The sequence below is a fragment of the Eptatretus burgeri genome, chromosome 17 (genome assembly GCF_056783735.1).
Source record: "Eptatretus burgeri isolate ZD-2024b chromosome 17, Ebu_testis_v1, whole genome shotgun sequence".
Taxonomy (NCBI): domain Eukaryota; kingdom Metazoa; phylum Chordata; class Myxini; order Myxiniformes; family Myxinidae; genus Eptatretus; species Eptatretus burgeri.
This window is the reverse complement of record NC_140977.1, coordinates 50129956-50143380: the sequence shown is the minus strand read 5'-3', so window position 1 is coordinate 50143380 and position 13425 is coordinate 50129956. Positions and strand designations below refer to the sequence as shown.

At 42.5% G+C, this 13425-nt stretch overlaps 1 protein-coding gene across 3 annotated transcripts in view; it reads right to left on the bottom strand.

Annotated features, from left to right (window-relative positions):
* LOC147010065 (transcription factor Sox-10-like) overlaps window positions 1-13425 on the bottom strand; it is a 64213-nt gene that overhangs the window by 288 nt on the left and 50500 nt on the right. Inside the window, exons 2-4 of one of the 3 annotated variants that reach the window (XM_085863358.1) lie at window positions 6951-7117; window positions 726-860; window positions 1-620 (exon numbers count right to left, since the gene is read on the bottom strand). The exon at window positions 1-620 is cut by the window's left edge and continues 288 nt beyond it. In XM_085863358.1, coding sequence (XP_085719484.1) covers window positions 106-620; window positions 726-860; window positions 6951-7117 — 817 coding nt within the window. In that variant the 3' untranslated portion in view covers window positions 1-105. Of the gene's footprint in view, window positions 861-6950; window positions 7118-13425 lie in introns of all 3 variants that reach the window. The other 2 variants (XM_085863355.1, XM_085863357.1) reach the window with 2 other exon arrangements.

Genomic DNA, 13425 nt, shown 5'->3' with positions numbered 1-13425 from the left:
GATTTACCTTTTATAGACACGCAGGTAATATGGGGAAGGGTTGCAGATACAGGCATGGTTAGGTGTTTCGGCATGGAAGGAGAGGGGGTATTGGGGGTTTCAATCTCAGGGCCTGCTCAGCTGGGTATACACAGGTGCCTCCCAGGGTTGCCCAGGGCTATGCGGTCCACTCCCCGCCTCGCTCACAGGCGCGTACAGCGGGCGTTGATGCGCACTCAGATATGCGGGGAAAGCTTGGTAGAGACCCTGGCTGTAAAAAGAGGCTGCAGAGAGATGTTCTGCCGAAGGATAATCGGGTAGCTGTGGACGCCCACTGGCTGCAAGATCTGCAGGTAGAGCGGCGACAAATGACTGCGGGGTGGCGTGAACCCCAAGGGGAGTGAATGCACCCTGCGCTTGCTGATGTTGCTGCTGTTGGTGGTGGTGGTGGTGCGGTGGTGGAGGTGGTGGTGGAGGGAGCGGGGGAGGTGGGGGAGGAGGTGGTGGTGGTGGTGGAGGAGAAAACCTCCCAGGACTCGCCTGCTCCGCCTTGACTCCAGCTCGTATGCGATTGTCCCTCTCGATCGAAGAAGCTCTGTGTGCCCACGTGCCCTGATGGGCGTAGCCTGTGGGAGCGTATGCTGGCAGGGACGCGATAACTGAGTGACCATTCTGTGGCAAGTACTGATCAAACTCAGTGACGTCAAATGTCCCGATGTTGGAGATAACCTCCGGACTCAGCTCACCAATTCCGATGCCTGAAAAGTCCAAAGGTGGTCTGTTCGTGTCTCCTGAAGTGCACGGGCGCTTCCCCTCACCCTTGCCTTGCATTCCCTCCGCTTTTGGCGTACTCGGAGGGGTCGGTGGACTCTGGCCCGAACCTGGAGGAACAAATAGCAGTTGTGGTGAAGGCGACGAGGAAAATGGCTCACAGCTTGAAAGGTGTCGTGGAGGACCCGATCAATAACCCTTTAATTTTTGACAAATACTATGCATGTCGATAAATTAAAAGAAAACAATTAAAAACACAGCAGCAACGCTAAGGATCTCAATGTTTTCATAAAGTTGTAAAATATTTCAAGTGCTGCAAATCAAAATTGCAGGACTACACCTTTGAAAATGCACAACATTGACACAAGACCAGTTAGTATGTCACTGTTGAATCACACGCATTGGCCAATCACAAGCATCGATGTTCCACACACACTGGGTTACAAACATGGAATTATGTATCTCGGACACAAATAATGCGATGATATTCAAAACCAAGTCAAGGTTGGGCTTCGCTCCCTTCGCTATTTGAGCATGGAACGGCTTTGAGAGTATGACACGATCTGAAAATGTAATTCCGAACCAATCTGTGAGCACTCGACAAGACGTACAAGTGCAAATGCATCATAAATGCACCCAGGGAATGTATCCAAAACATGATGTCAAAGCATTCCCACGCTGATCACAGCATGGGGTTCGGTAGGTATACACAGTAAAAAATACACACCTGTCCAAAACTATATTAGACTTGTTCAGCAATATATTTTTCTGTCTAAAACAATTATATACATATATATATATATATATATATATATATATATATATATATATATATATATATATACATATATACACACATATGCAGTATACATATATATATATATATATATATATATATATATATATATATATATATATATATATACATATATACAGGGGGCTGCAAAAGTAGGTATACAGTAATGAAAAACAAAACATGCGCACAAAACGCATTTTATTGATTATACAAGCATATCAATAATAAACATATTAATCCCTCAAATGTTCAAATTAAATGAATTCTAGTATTAAATGAATCCTTGCACCACTATTATAATACTGGTAATACTGGTATAATCCTTACTGTATACCGACTTTTGCAGCCCCCTGTATATATACTAGGTGGAATACCCGGTGCTGCCTGAGAAAAATGTACCCAGCTACTTGAAGTTATTTGTAAGATTGTAGATTTTTGTACTTATAAGAAGTTGGTGGTTTCGGGATGTGTTGGACATTGAAAAGCGATGCAGTTATTGCCCTCATGGTGGTTACCTTTTGCCTGCGGGCTGATGGCAGCACTGCCTGACCCTACATCCAAATATACACTTTATAGCGGCCTTTGTTGGCCTCAAAGCGGCCTTGAACCAAAAATGTACAAAATATATATCTACATTTGGCACACAAAGTTTTCTAACAATAGCAAAACATGGAAAATATAAATATATTAATGTTTGGAATTGTAAAATTGTATAAAACACTGCGGGAGAACTGTCCATACGGTTGCATAAAACCTTGCCCATTATTCTGAAGTACCTACACCCAAAGGTTGGGGCCTCCATGTACTACGATTCGGCCATGAAAGAGCAACAAACAAACGCACAAATAAACACACAAACACTTGAAATTATTAATAAGATTTAAACGTTTTCAATGCACAACATGTCCCGTACAGCTTAGTTGTTTTACCCCGTACAGCGCCGGGTACCCCACCCAAGCTGGATCACCCGATCAACAACGGGTTATTTAGACTTTAGTAAACAATCAAGAAGATTGACGTTTCAAACTGGAGCAAAAGTTAACCAGAGAGTGCAACACATCAATGATGTGCCAAATGGCCTCATTTCTAGTTTGACGTCAGATTCTTCATTTTCAGACACATACAGAGAATTGCCTTGTGATGGTGGGGGGATGTTGCACCCATGACCTGACCCTGAGTACCCCCAGCACATTTGCAAAGTTTGGTGAAGATTAGCTCAGCCGTTTTGTTTTCTATGATACTCAGACCTACACAAACATACATACAGAGGACTTCCTTGTTGGGGGGGGGGGAGGTTCGGGTGGGAGGGATACCTTAAAACCTTTGCCAGATTCTAAATTTCCTACAATCAAGTATTGGGTCCTCTTTTTGCTATGGTTTGGCCATGAAAGAATAACGCACATACACTTTGAATTATTTTATACAGTGCCTTCAAAAATTATTCACACCCCTCGACTTTTTTATATTTTGTTGTGTTACAGCCGAGAATTAAAATGGATTAAATTTAATTTTTTTTGTCACTGCTTAAGCAATATTATGTGTGGATCAGTGACAAAAAGTGGAATTTTGTCAAAGTGGGATTTTTTTGTTAGAAATTTAAAAAAAATTAATGAAAATTGAAAAGCTGAAATGTTTTGCATCAATAATTATTCAACCCCTTTGCTATGGCACTCCAAATTGAGCTCAGGTGCATCTCCAATTTCCTTTGATCATCCTTGAGATGTCTCGACAACTTGATTGGAGGCCACCTGTGGCCACTACAATTGATTGGACATGATTTAGAAAGAAACACACCTTTCTATATAAGGTCCCACAGTTGACATTGCATGTCGGAACAGAAACTCTACCATGAAGTCCAAGGAACTGTCTGTAGAACTCCGAGATAGAATTGTGAGGAGGCATTGATCTGGGGAAGGGGATAAAACAATTTCGAGACTGTTCAAAGTTCCCAAGAGCACAGTGAGCTTCATCATTAGGAAATGGAAAGAATATGGAACTACCCAGACCCTTCCTAGAGCTGGCCGTCCAACCAAACTGAGCAAATGGACAAGGACCTTGGTCAGAGAGGTGACCAAGAACCCAGTGACCACTCTGACAGAACTACAGAGCTCTTTGGCTGAGATGGGAGAACCTTCTGGAAGGACAAGAGTCTCTGCAGTGCTTCACAAATCCAGCCTTCATGGGAGAGTGGCCAAACAGAAGCCACTCTTGTGAAAAAGGCACATGACAGCACGCTTGGAGTTTGCAAAAAGGCACGTGAAAGACAGAGCACCAGGCAAAATATTCTATGGACTGATGAGATGAAAGTTGAACTCTTTTGGCTGAATGAAAAGTGCTACGCCTGGTGGAAACTGAGCACAGCTCATCACCCATCTAACACCATCCTAACCGTGAAACATGGCGGTGGCAGCATCATGCTATGGGGATGCTTTTCAGTGGCAGGGACTGGGAGGCTTGTAACAATAGAGGGAATGATGAATGGAGCCAAATCCTTGAGGAGAACCTCCTTTAGAGTGTAAAAGACCTCTGACTGTGGCAAAGATTTACATTCCAACAGGCCAATGACCCCAAGCATACAGCCAAAGCTACCCTGGAATGACTTCAGAATAACCCTGGAATGAACGTTCTTGAGTGGCCCAGCCGAAGTCCAGATGTGAATCCCATTGAGAATCTGTGGAAAGACTTGAATATTGCTGTTCACCCGACACTCCACATACAACTTGACAGAGCTTGAGCAAATATACAAGGAATAATGGGCGAAAATCCCCAAATCCAGATGTGAAAAGCTGATACAGACATATCCAATTGATGCCAAAGGCACTTCTACAAATATCGACTTAGGGGGCTGAATACTTATGGAAACTAGATATTTCTGTACTTCATTTTCCATAAATTTTGTAAAAAATTCTAAAAACATGTTTTCACTTTGTCATTATGGGGTATTTTGTGGAGATCAGTGACAATTTTTTTTTTTTAATTTAATCCAAATTTTTTTAATTCAGGCTGTGACACAACAAAATGAAAAGTCAAGGGGTGTGAATACTTTCTGAAGGCACCATATGTACACTGTCGGACCCCATTATTCACGGGGGGATACATTCTTGAAAAATTATGTGAATGTCGGGGTCCGCAAATGTCAGGATCTGCAAATCTCGGGGCATTGGGGGTTTTTTTGTTGTTGTTTTTTTTTTAAACATGGTCTAGGCTCGCGGAAGAGCAAATACACACAACAATGCAGGACACAACCTAACAAAGGGAACAGCAGGAGAAAGGGGAAACACCAACAGCAGAGTGGAGGGAGAAAGATGGAGATGGACAAACAAGGGATGCAGGTAACGATGAGGGGTATGGGAGAATGCAAAGGGTGGACTATATAGATGCTCAAGCAAAATTGTGTTTGACCAGTTTATGATTTTGTCAAGATCTGAGCAGGAGAGAGGCTGCTGCCTGTCTGTCAAAAGGATGAGAGATATCATGGCAGAGAGTAGAGTCATCAGCAAAGAGATAAAGAAGATTTCCCAGAGAGATAGTGAGATCATTGATGAAGATGAGGAATAATATGGGGCCTAGAACACTACCTTGGGGTAATCCAGCCTTGACAGGGAGAGAAGATTAAAGGGTTCCATTGTGAGCCATGCATTGTTTATGAGAGTGGAGGAAGTCAGGATTCCAAAAGTGCAGTTGGCCTTGGATTCCATTGGCAGACAGTTTGGAGAGCAAGGCAGAATGGCAGACTGTATCAGTAGCTCGAGATATATCGAGATAGATGGCCCTGATAAGGGCCTCCACCATTGTTGGGAGAGTAGAAACAGCATGTCCAAGGTAGAGTGACCAGGTCTGCATCTGAATTGATGATCTGAGATGAGGCTGTTGGAGAGAAGGAATGATGTTATGTCAACTGTGATGATAGATTCCATCACTCTGTTGATGATTGGAAGTAAGCTAATTGGTCTGTAGTTAAGGGGATCTGTTTTTGCACCTTTTTATGTAATGCTGTGATGTTGGCTGATTTCCATTTTCCCAGGTGGATATAGACCAGTCCTGAAGTGTTTAAATAAATCAGTAAATTTTAAAACCGTGAATACATGAAGTGCGAAGGTCGGAGCAGGTCACATTTTATGACCCACGAATATGCTGGGTCCACAAATAGCGAATCTGTGAATACTGGTGTCCGACATTATATACTGTATGGGTTCTGTGTCTATATATATATATATATATATATATATATATATATATATATATATATATATATATATACATATATATATATACATATATACATATATACATATATATATATATATATATATATACATATATATATATATATATATATATATATATATATATATATATATATATATCGATGTACTTCTCCAACCCCAAGTAACCATTGATGACTCACCCTTACAAAGGGTGGACTCACTTTCCCTTCTCGGCATCACCATCACCAAGTTTTGCAGATGGTTACATGTGCTTCCAGACAGCTGTACATCCTATGCGTTTTGAAGAAAAAGTGTCCTTGTTTGTGACCTGGTGACCATCTACAAAAGGTACATCTGCCCCCTACTCGAGCTTGGCTCTTCTGACCTGTGTGGAGCTCCAGTTTGACCGAGGCTCAGAGTGTCGAGATTGAATGAGTGCAGAAGCGTGCAATCCATTGCACAGCATACAATGGGATGGTAACTTGCACAAACAGAATCCATGTGTCTCTTGATATGTGTCATGTGTCTCCCCCCCCTTAATTAGAGCACATATACAAACTCCTCACACGGTTTGGAACGCCTATCCTCAAATTGGAGCGTCATGGTGAAATGCTGCCTCCTATCCGTCAATCTCAATTTCGTTCCAGCCTCCAGCCAATAAACTCTTTAAATCTGGACCTTCTCTGTTGAAGAATGAAACCGTATAAAAATTCAACCATTCCCCACTTCACAGCTTTATTGAACTCATTATCATGAGTCTGTTACCGTTTGTACATCCTGGGTGGTTTCAGCACCATTTTTGTACGACTTATATCATGTGATTCTAAACGTGAAAAAGTTCATATTTCTAGTTGTTGTTTTTTTTTTCAATTGGTATTTATTTTATCTTTGATGATTTTGTTAATGTAATGATTTTTTTAATGTAATGATTACTGTTATTTTATACTTTACAATGTAAACCATACGAATTTCAGTCTTCGGACTGCCTTGTTTGGTGTTTTTACATGAATAAACTAAAGTATTATTATTATACCTTGAAAAATATACGTGAGTGATGGTCAAAACGTCATGAGAAGAACATACAACAATACGAACAAATACATCATCCAGATTACATTTTTCCACCTTACCCTCATCACGACTAAAGAAAGCAAAAGACAGACAAAGGGCAGACATGACGCAGAGCTTGTCTATACCGGGGTAGGGGTGTGCGCCGTGCCGAGAATCCACACCATCGCTTTCGCCTTTCGGTGGTTTCCTACGCCGTGGCTGGTACTTGTAATCCGGGTGGTCCTTCTTATGCTGGACGCGCAGTCTCTCGGCTTCCTCGATGAATGGCCGCTTCTCGTGTTCGTTCAACAGTCTGGGGAGGTGCACACACATCCTCAGCACCTGTGTATATAATAACTTGTTTATTATTTTACTGATTTATTTTTGCATACATTAAAACCATCTTACATTCACAGGTAACCTTCCCCATCCGAGTGAAGTCGAACCACAAGTCCATCGAACCAACCTTTCGCTCTCCCACCACCGATCCAAATCATTTTCGCTTCATCAATCAGCACAATTAATCACAGCGATTTCTGCTAAGTAACAGGTTTTTGCCTTTGAAGGAATTTCTTGAAGCACAATGATGGTCTTGTTTGTAAAAATTAGGTTCAACTACAGGTTTGTTGTGGGGAAGAAGAAAGAAAAACTCGTTTACCAGGATTGAAACCCCAAACGAGTTTGCTTTCGTGGAAACCGAAGGCACGGAACAAAGGAAATATTATTTTAGAAATAGAAAGCTGCATTTGTGACCTCACCTCTCGAATACGAATGAGGTGCTGGATTATCATATTAATAATAATTGATAGTGGTTAATGCTCAAAGCTGTCTGTCTGTCTGTCTGTCTGTCTGTCTGTCTGTCTCTCTCCCTCCCTCCCAATTCCCAGCCTCTCCTTCCCTCACTCTCACCGGTGCACGATTGGTATATTCTTTCAGAGTTGAAAAAGAAAAAGCGAGAGAACACAAAGCGTGTTTTATCATCAACTCGCTTTTCTGATCGCTCGACGTGACCGAGTATCCGGTGTGAGTGAAATGCTTCCATGAAAGGGAATCCTGCACGGAATTGTGGTGTGCAGGGCCAGTGTCGCTTTTCCATACAGCCTGGCTGACCCAGGCCACATCTCGGAAAATGGGGATAACGAAGATGACTTGATATAATTATATCCATCGCATTCATCTTTTGATTATTCTTTTGATTATGTGAGCTCCCTTTTAAAATCTGAATGCCTCCTGTGTGTAGTGTAATAATATGTGTGCACTCTACATTTTTGAAAATGAATTTAAAACAATGAGTGTAGCTGCCCAGCAGTAAGGGGCTCCATGAATATGAGGGAGTGGGAAAGGTGGCTCAAGTCTACCCCTTGGCAATAGTGCAGAGAGTGTAAAGTATACAAATATACCTGCCCCCATTCTCCTTTTTAATTATAGTGGTTTCTTTTACTTAACAGGCAATATGGAGGACCCTCCCCTCAAACACCCTCGAAGAAATATTCTGGTTGCACTCCTGCAAGCAGGCCAGGCTCAGGTCCGACATTTTGACCTGCCTGTACTATACATTGGGCATGTACTGTTCATAGTTCCCAGGAAATACGAGGGAGGGAGCACAAAGTTTTTTCAGTTCAAATCATAAATTAAAACGGTCGCGTTGACCAAGTTTCCGTTGACCAAAGACAAGTTTCCCGCTTTGTGCAATGTTGAATTAAAAAGGCTCTGCACGCACCAAATTTGACACAGGAGTTCAAGTCGTTGAGAAGAGTAAAGGGTGGGAGAAGAACAGCTTGGAAAAAAGTGAAAAATAAAGAAAACTAGATGGGCACTCGGTGGAGCGCATACCTCCACCACGTAATGCCTGATCCAAGACAACATATTGGGCCCAATACATTTTTGAAATATCAGGCTATACAGTACTAACTATATCGTTTTTGGCCCTATCTCTCAATAGTTAAGAATCACTTTATAAAGTTAAACAATTCTCGTATCCAGATCCCGATTCGGATTTTTGAGATATCCTATATATCAGTTCAGCCCTATCTCTCAATGGTGAAGAATCACTTAAAAAAATATCATATCCTGATCCGGATCCCGATCTTCAACAAAATTGAATCAATTCTTACTTTTCACACATCCAACATATCCACCAAGTTTCATCAAAATCTGTCCAAAACTTTTTGAGATATCATGCTATATGTCGTTTTTGGTATGTCTCAATGGTGAAGAATCACTTTTAAAATTCTAGTAGTTGGAACCGGATCCGGATCTTCACCAAAATCTAATCAGTTCGTCCTTGTCACACACCGAACCTGTCCACAAAATTTCATCCAGATCCGTGCACGGCTTTTTGAGATATCCTGTTCACAAACAAACAGACAAACAGACAGAAAGGGGTGAAAACATAACGTACTTCACCTTCGGTGGTGAAGGAAACAAACAAACAATTTGGAGTTAAAAAATAAACATGGTATCGGGTAAACACCAAATAAACAGCACAAGTAAACACTGTAAAAACAAAGTAAATACGATCATAAACATATAATAAATACATTATCATGGAAACAAAACACAATATAACAATACTGTGTCGGTAAAGAGTAAGGACAGAGTAAACACAGTATAAACACATTATAAATATATCATCATGAAAACAAAAATCCAGTAAACACATTATAAAAAATATAATCATGAAAAAAAATAAAACAGCATGAACAATACTATATCAGTAAACAGTAAACACAGAATAAACACAGTTGTAAACACATTATAAATACATTATCATGAAAACAAAAACCAGCATAAACAAGACTATATCAATAAACAGTAAGCACACAGTAAACACATTATAAATATATAATCATGTAAAAACAAAAACCAGTATAAACAAGACTGTATCAGTAAACAGTAAGCACAGAGTAAACACTGTAAAAACAAAGTAAATACAATCATAAACATATAATAAATACATTATCATGGAAACAAAACACAATATAACAATACTGTGTCGGTAAAGAGTAAGGACAGAGTAAACACAGTATAAACACATTATAAATATATCATCATGAAAACAAAAATCCAGTAAACACATTATAAAAATATAATCATGAAAAAAAATAAAACAGCATGAACAATTCTATATCAGTAAACAGTAAACACAGAATAAACACAGTTGTAAACACATTATAAATACATTATCATGAAAACAAAAACCAGCATAAACAAGACTATATCAATAAACAGTAAGCACACAGTAAACACATTATAAATATATAATCATGTAAAAACAAAAACCAGTATAAACAAGACTGTATCAGTAAACAGTAAGCACAGAGTAAACACACAGTAAACACATTATAAATATATTATCATAAAAACAAAAACCAGTATAAACAAGACAGTATCAGTAAACAGTAAGCACAGAGTAAACACACAGTAAACACATTATAAATATATAATCATGTTTATACTGGTTTTTGTTTTTACAAGACAGTATCAGTAAACAGTAAGCACAGAGTAAACACAGTATAAACACATTATAAATATATTATCATGAAAACAAAAAAAACAGTAAACACACAGTAAACATATTATAAATATATAATCATGTAAAAACAAAAACCAGTATAAACAAGACTATCAGTGAACAGTAAGCACAGAGTAAACACAGTATAAACACATTATAAATATTGTGACGTCCACGGGACTTGAACAGTCCCGCCAACGTAGAATGAGCCGAAACGATGAAGGCGGTTTATCCTTTACAACCCAAAGATGGCGGTTCTAATCGCTCTACCGCAAACGGGACGAGGAAGGTGGCACGAGTCGCTTTTCACCGAGTTGATAACGTTTATTTCTCTAACCAGAAATAACAAGACTCGGCAAGAAGAGGGATCCGGGGCGATTCGACGGGATGGTGGTGTGGGTTCGGGCGTGGGGAAAACACAAGCAATTCCAATGGATATACCAATCTCAAACCCTCTAAGGCGCCAGGTACACACACACACACACACACACACACACACACACACACACACACACACACACACACACACACACACACACACACACACACACACACACACACACACACACACACACACACACACACACACACACACACACACACACACACACACAACGTAGCTGGTCCTGGTGGTCAGGCTGGCCTGTGGTGTAAACGCAACAGTCCCTGGATTGGCGTCGGACGAGCTGGCGTTGCGCTCGTCAGGGGCAGGAGACACCGTGATGCTGTCGACCTCCTGGTCCTGGCCCAAGTCCGCTCACAGCCGCCAGGGAACCAGTTCTGGCGCCAAGTTGCGAGCAGGAGAGGGAGGCAGGTCCGCCCGCCGTACGACCCCGTACTCCGAGCCAGCAGAACCCCAGAGCCAACCGAGCTGAGGCACGAAGCACAGCAAGGCCTCGAGACACGATGAAACCAGGATCGAATCAGCGCAACAACACAGCACGCTCCCAGCACAACAGCCTCCACCAGAACAGTTTTTCTGTCCCGATCTTCTTCCTCCTCTCGACCCCGTACAGAACCTTTTTATCCTCCCGTCCTCGTCACTTCCAATCGAGCCGTTTTATTGGCCCACCGCCGTCGCCTTCCGCCAATCGTGATCACGGGGCGGAGCCATCCGCAGCACTGTCCTGTGACGTCACGGCAAGCCTCCAGGGAATACTAAAAGGAGTTTACGCAGACACACTTACCCTATCCCGTATCCCTATCTAATTACGTGACAATTATCATTTCCCCCTTGAAGAAATGGACATTTACTAGACAACTTATCACCACTGAATTGCTACTTATTACATCGAGATCCTGGTACACTCGAACAGCATGGCATACCTAATTAAACATCCTAATTACCCTTTGAATGCATACCCCCCCCTCAAACGTAACAATATATTATCATGAAAACAAAAAAAACAGCAATCACACAGTAAACACATTATAAATATATAATCATGTAAAAACAAAAACCAGTACAAACTAGACTATCAGTAAACAGTAAGCACAAAGTAAACACAGTATAAACACATTATAAATATATTATCATGAAAACAAAAAAACAGTAAACACACAGTAAACACATTATAAATATATTGTTACAGCTGTGGAAATTTGCACAACACCAGAAAGGTCCTTAGATCAGTTATGCCGGTAAGTTTATGTGCAGATAGTTCCCCACCATTGTTTCGTGGTTTTATTCGTGTTCAACGGGCTGCGACGCTTTGAGATAGCCGTTTTTCTTTTCTCTAACATTATTTTGGACCAATCATTCCCCAACAACCAAATCGCCACCACCAACATCATTCCCAAACAACTACAACTCAAACACCACCATCTTCGTCTCTTTACCTCCACAACTCCACCACGCAAACATCGCTTCACCGCCATTCTCAAACGACGCTCACAACAACCAAATCACCACCACCAACATCGTTCCCAAACAACCACAACCAAACCACCACCACCTTCGCCTCTTTACCCTTCACTACCATCAACAATGCCACCCTGCAAACATCGCTTCACCTCCATCCTGGAGACAACGCTATCTTCGCGCTGTCGAGGCAAAGCTTCGGTGAATTACACACATCAGCTCGGCCGGGACGAAGCCGCGCTGGCAGGCAAAGCTTCGGTGAATTACACACATCGGCACGGCCGGGACGAAGCCGCGCTGGCAGGCAAATCTTCGGTGAATTACACACATCGGCGCGGCCGGGACGAAGCCGCGCTGGCAGGCGAAGCTTCGGTGAATTACACACATCGGCGCGGCCGGGACGAAGCCGCGCTGGCAGGCGAAGTTTCGGTGAATTACACACATCGGCTCGGCCGGGACGAAGCCGCGCTGGCAGGCGAAGCTTCGGTGAATTACACACATCGGCGCGGCCGGGACGAAGCTGTGCTGGCAGGCAAAGCTTTGGTGAATTGCACACATCGGCTTTGCCGGGGTCAGGAGTCACGCTGTCGAGCGAGTGTTTTGGTGATTTCTACCACGTCCGATTTGCCGGGGTCAGGAGTCACGCTGTCAAGCAAGTGTTTTGGTGATTTCTACCACGTCCGCTTTGCCGGGGTCAGGAGTCACGCTGTCAAGCAAGTGTTTTGGTGATTTCTACCACGTCCGATTTGCCGGGGTCAGGAGTCACGCTGTCAAGCAAGTGTTTTGGTGATTTCTACCACGTCCGCTTTGCCGGGGTCAGGAGTCACGCTGTCGAGCGAGTGTTTTGGTGATTTCTACCACGTCCGCTTTGCCGGGGTTGGAGGTCAAGGGTCAGGGGTCGATTCTTGCTTCTCCGGGCCCTATAAAAGGGCGAGCAGAACGGAGCTGACGGTCAGCGAGTCAGTCAGTCAGTCGGTGGAGCCAGCAGTCCGGAGCTTCGGGGTTGTCGATCGGAGGGTGAAACTGTGGAGCAGTCGGTGAGATAAGAGAGTCGGTCAGCGCCAGTCGAGTTTGCCGGAGCCAAGGCAGTCCAGGGTGCTCGTTCGAGCGTCAACTCGCTAAGAGAGCGTCAACTCGCTAAAAGAGCATCAACGTGCTGAGAGAGCAACAGCAATTCCCCCCCCCCATACTGAGCATCCGCGCTGAGAGAGCGCCGGCAACCCCATCCGTTCCGTGGTGCCTGCTG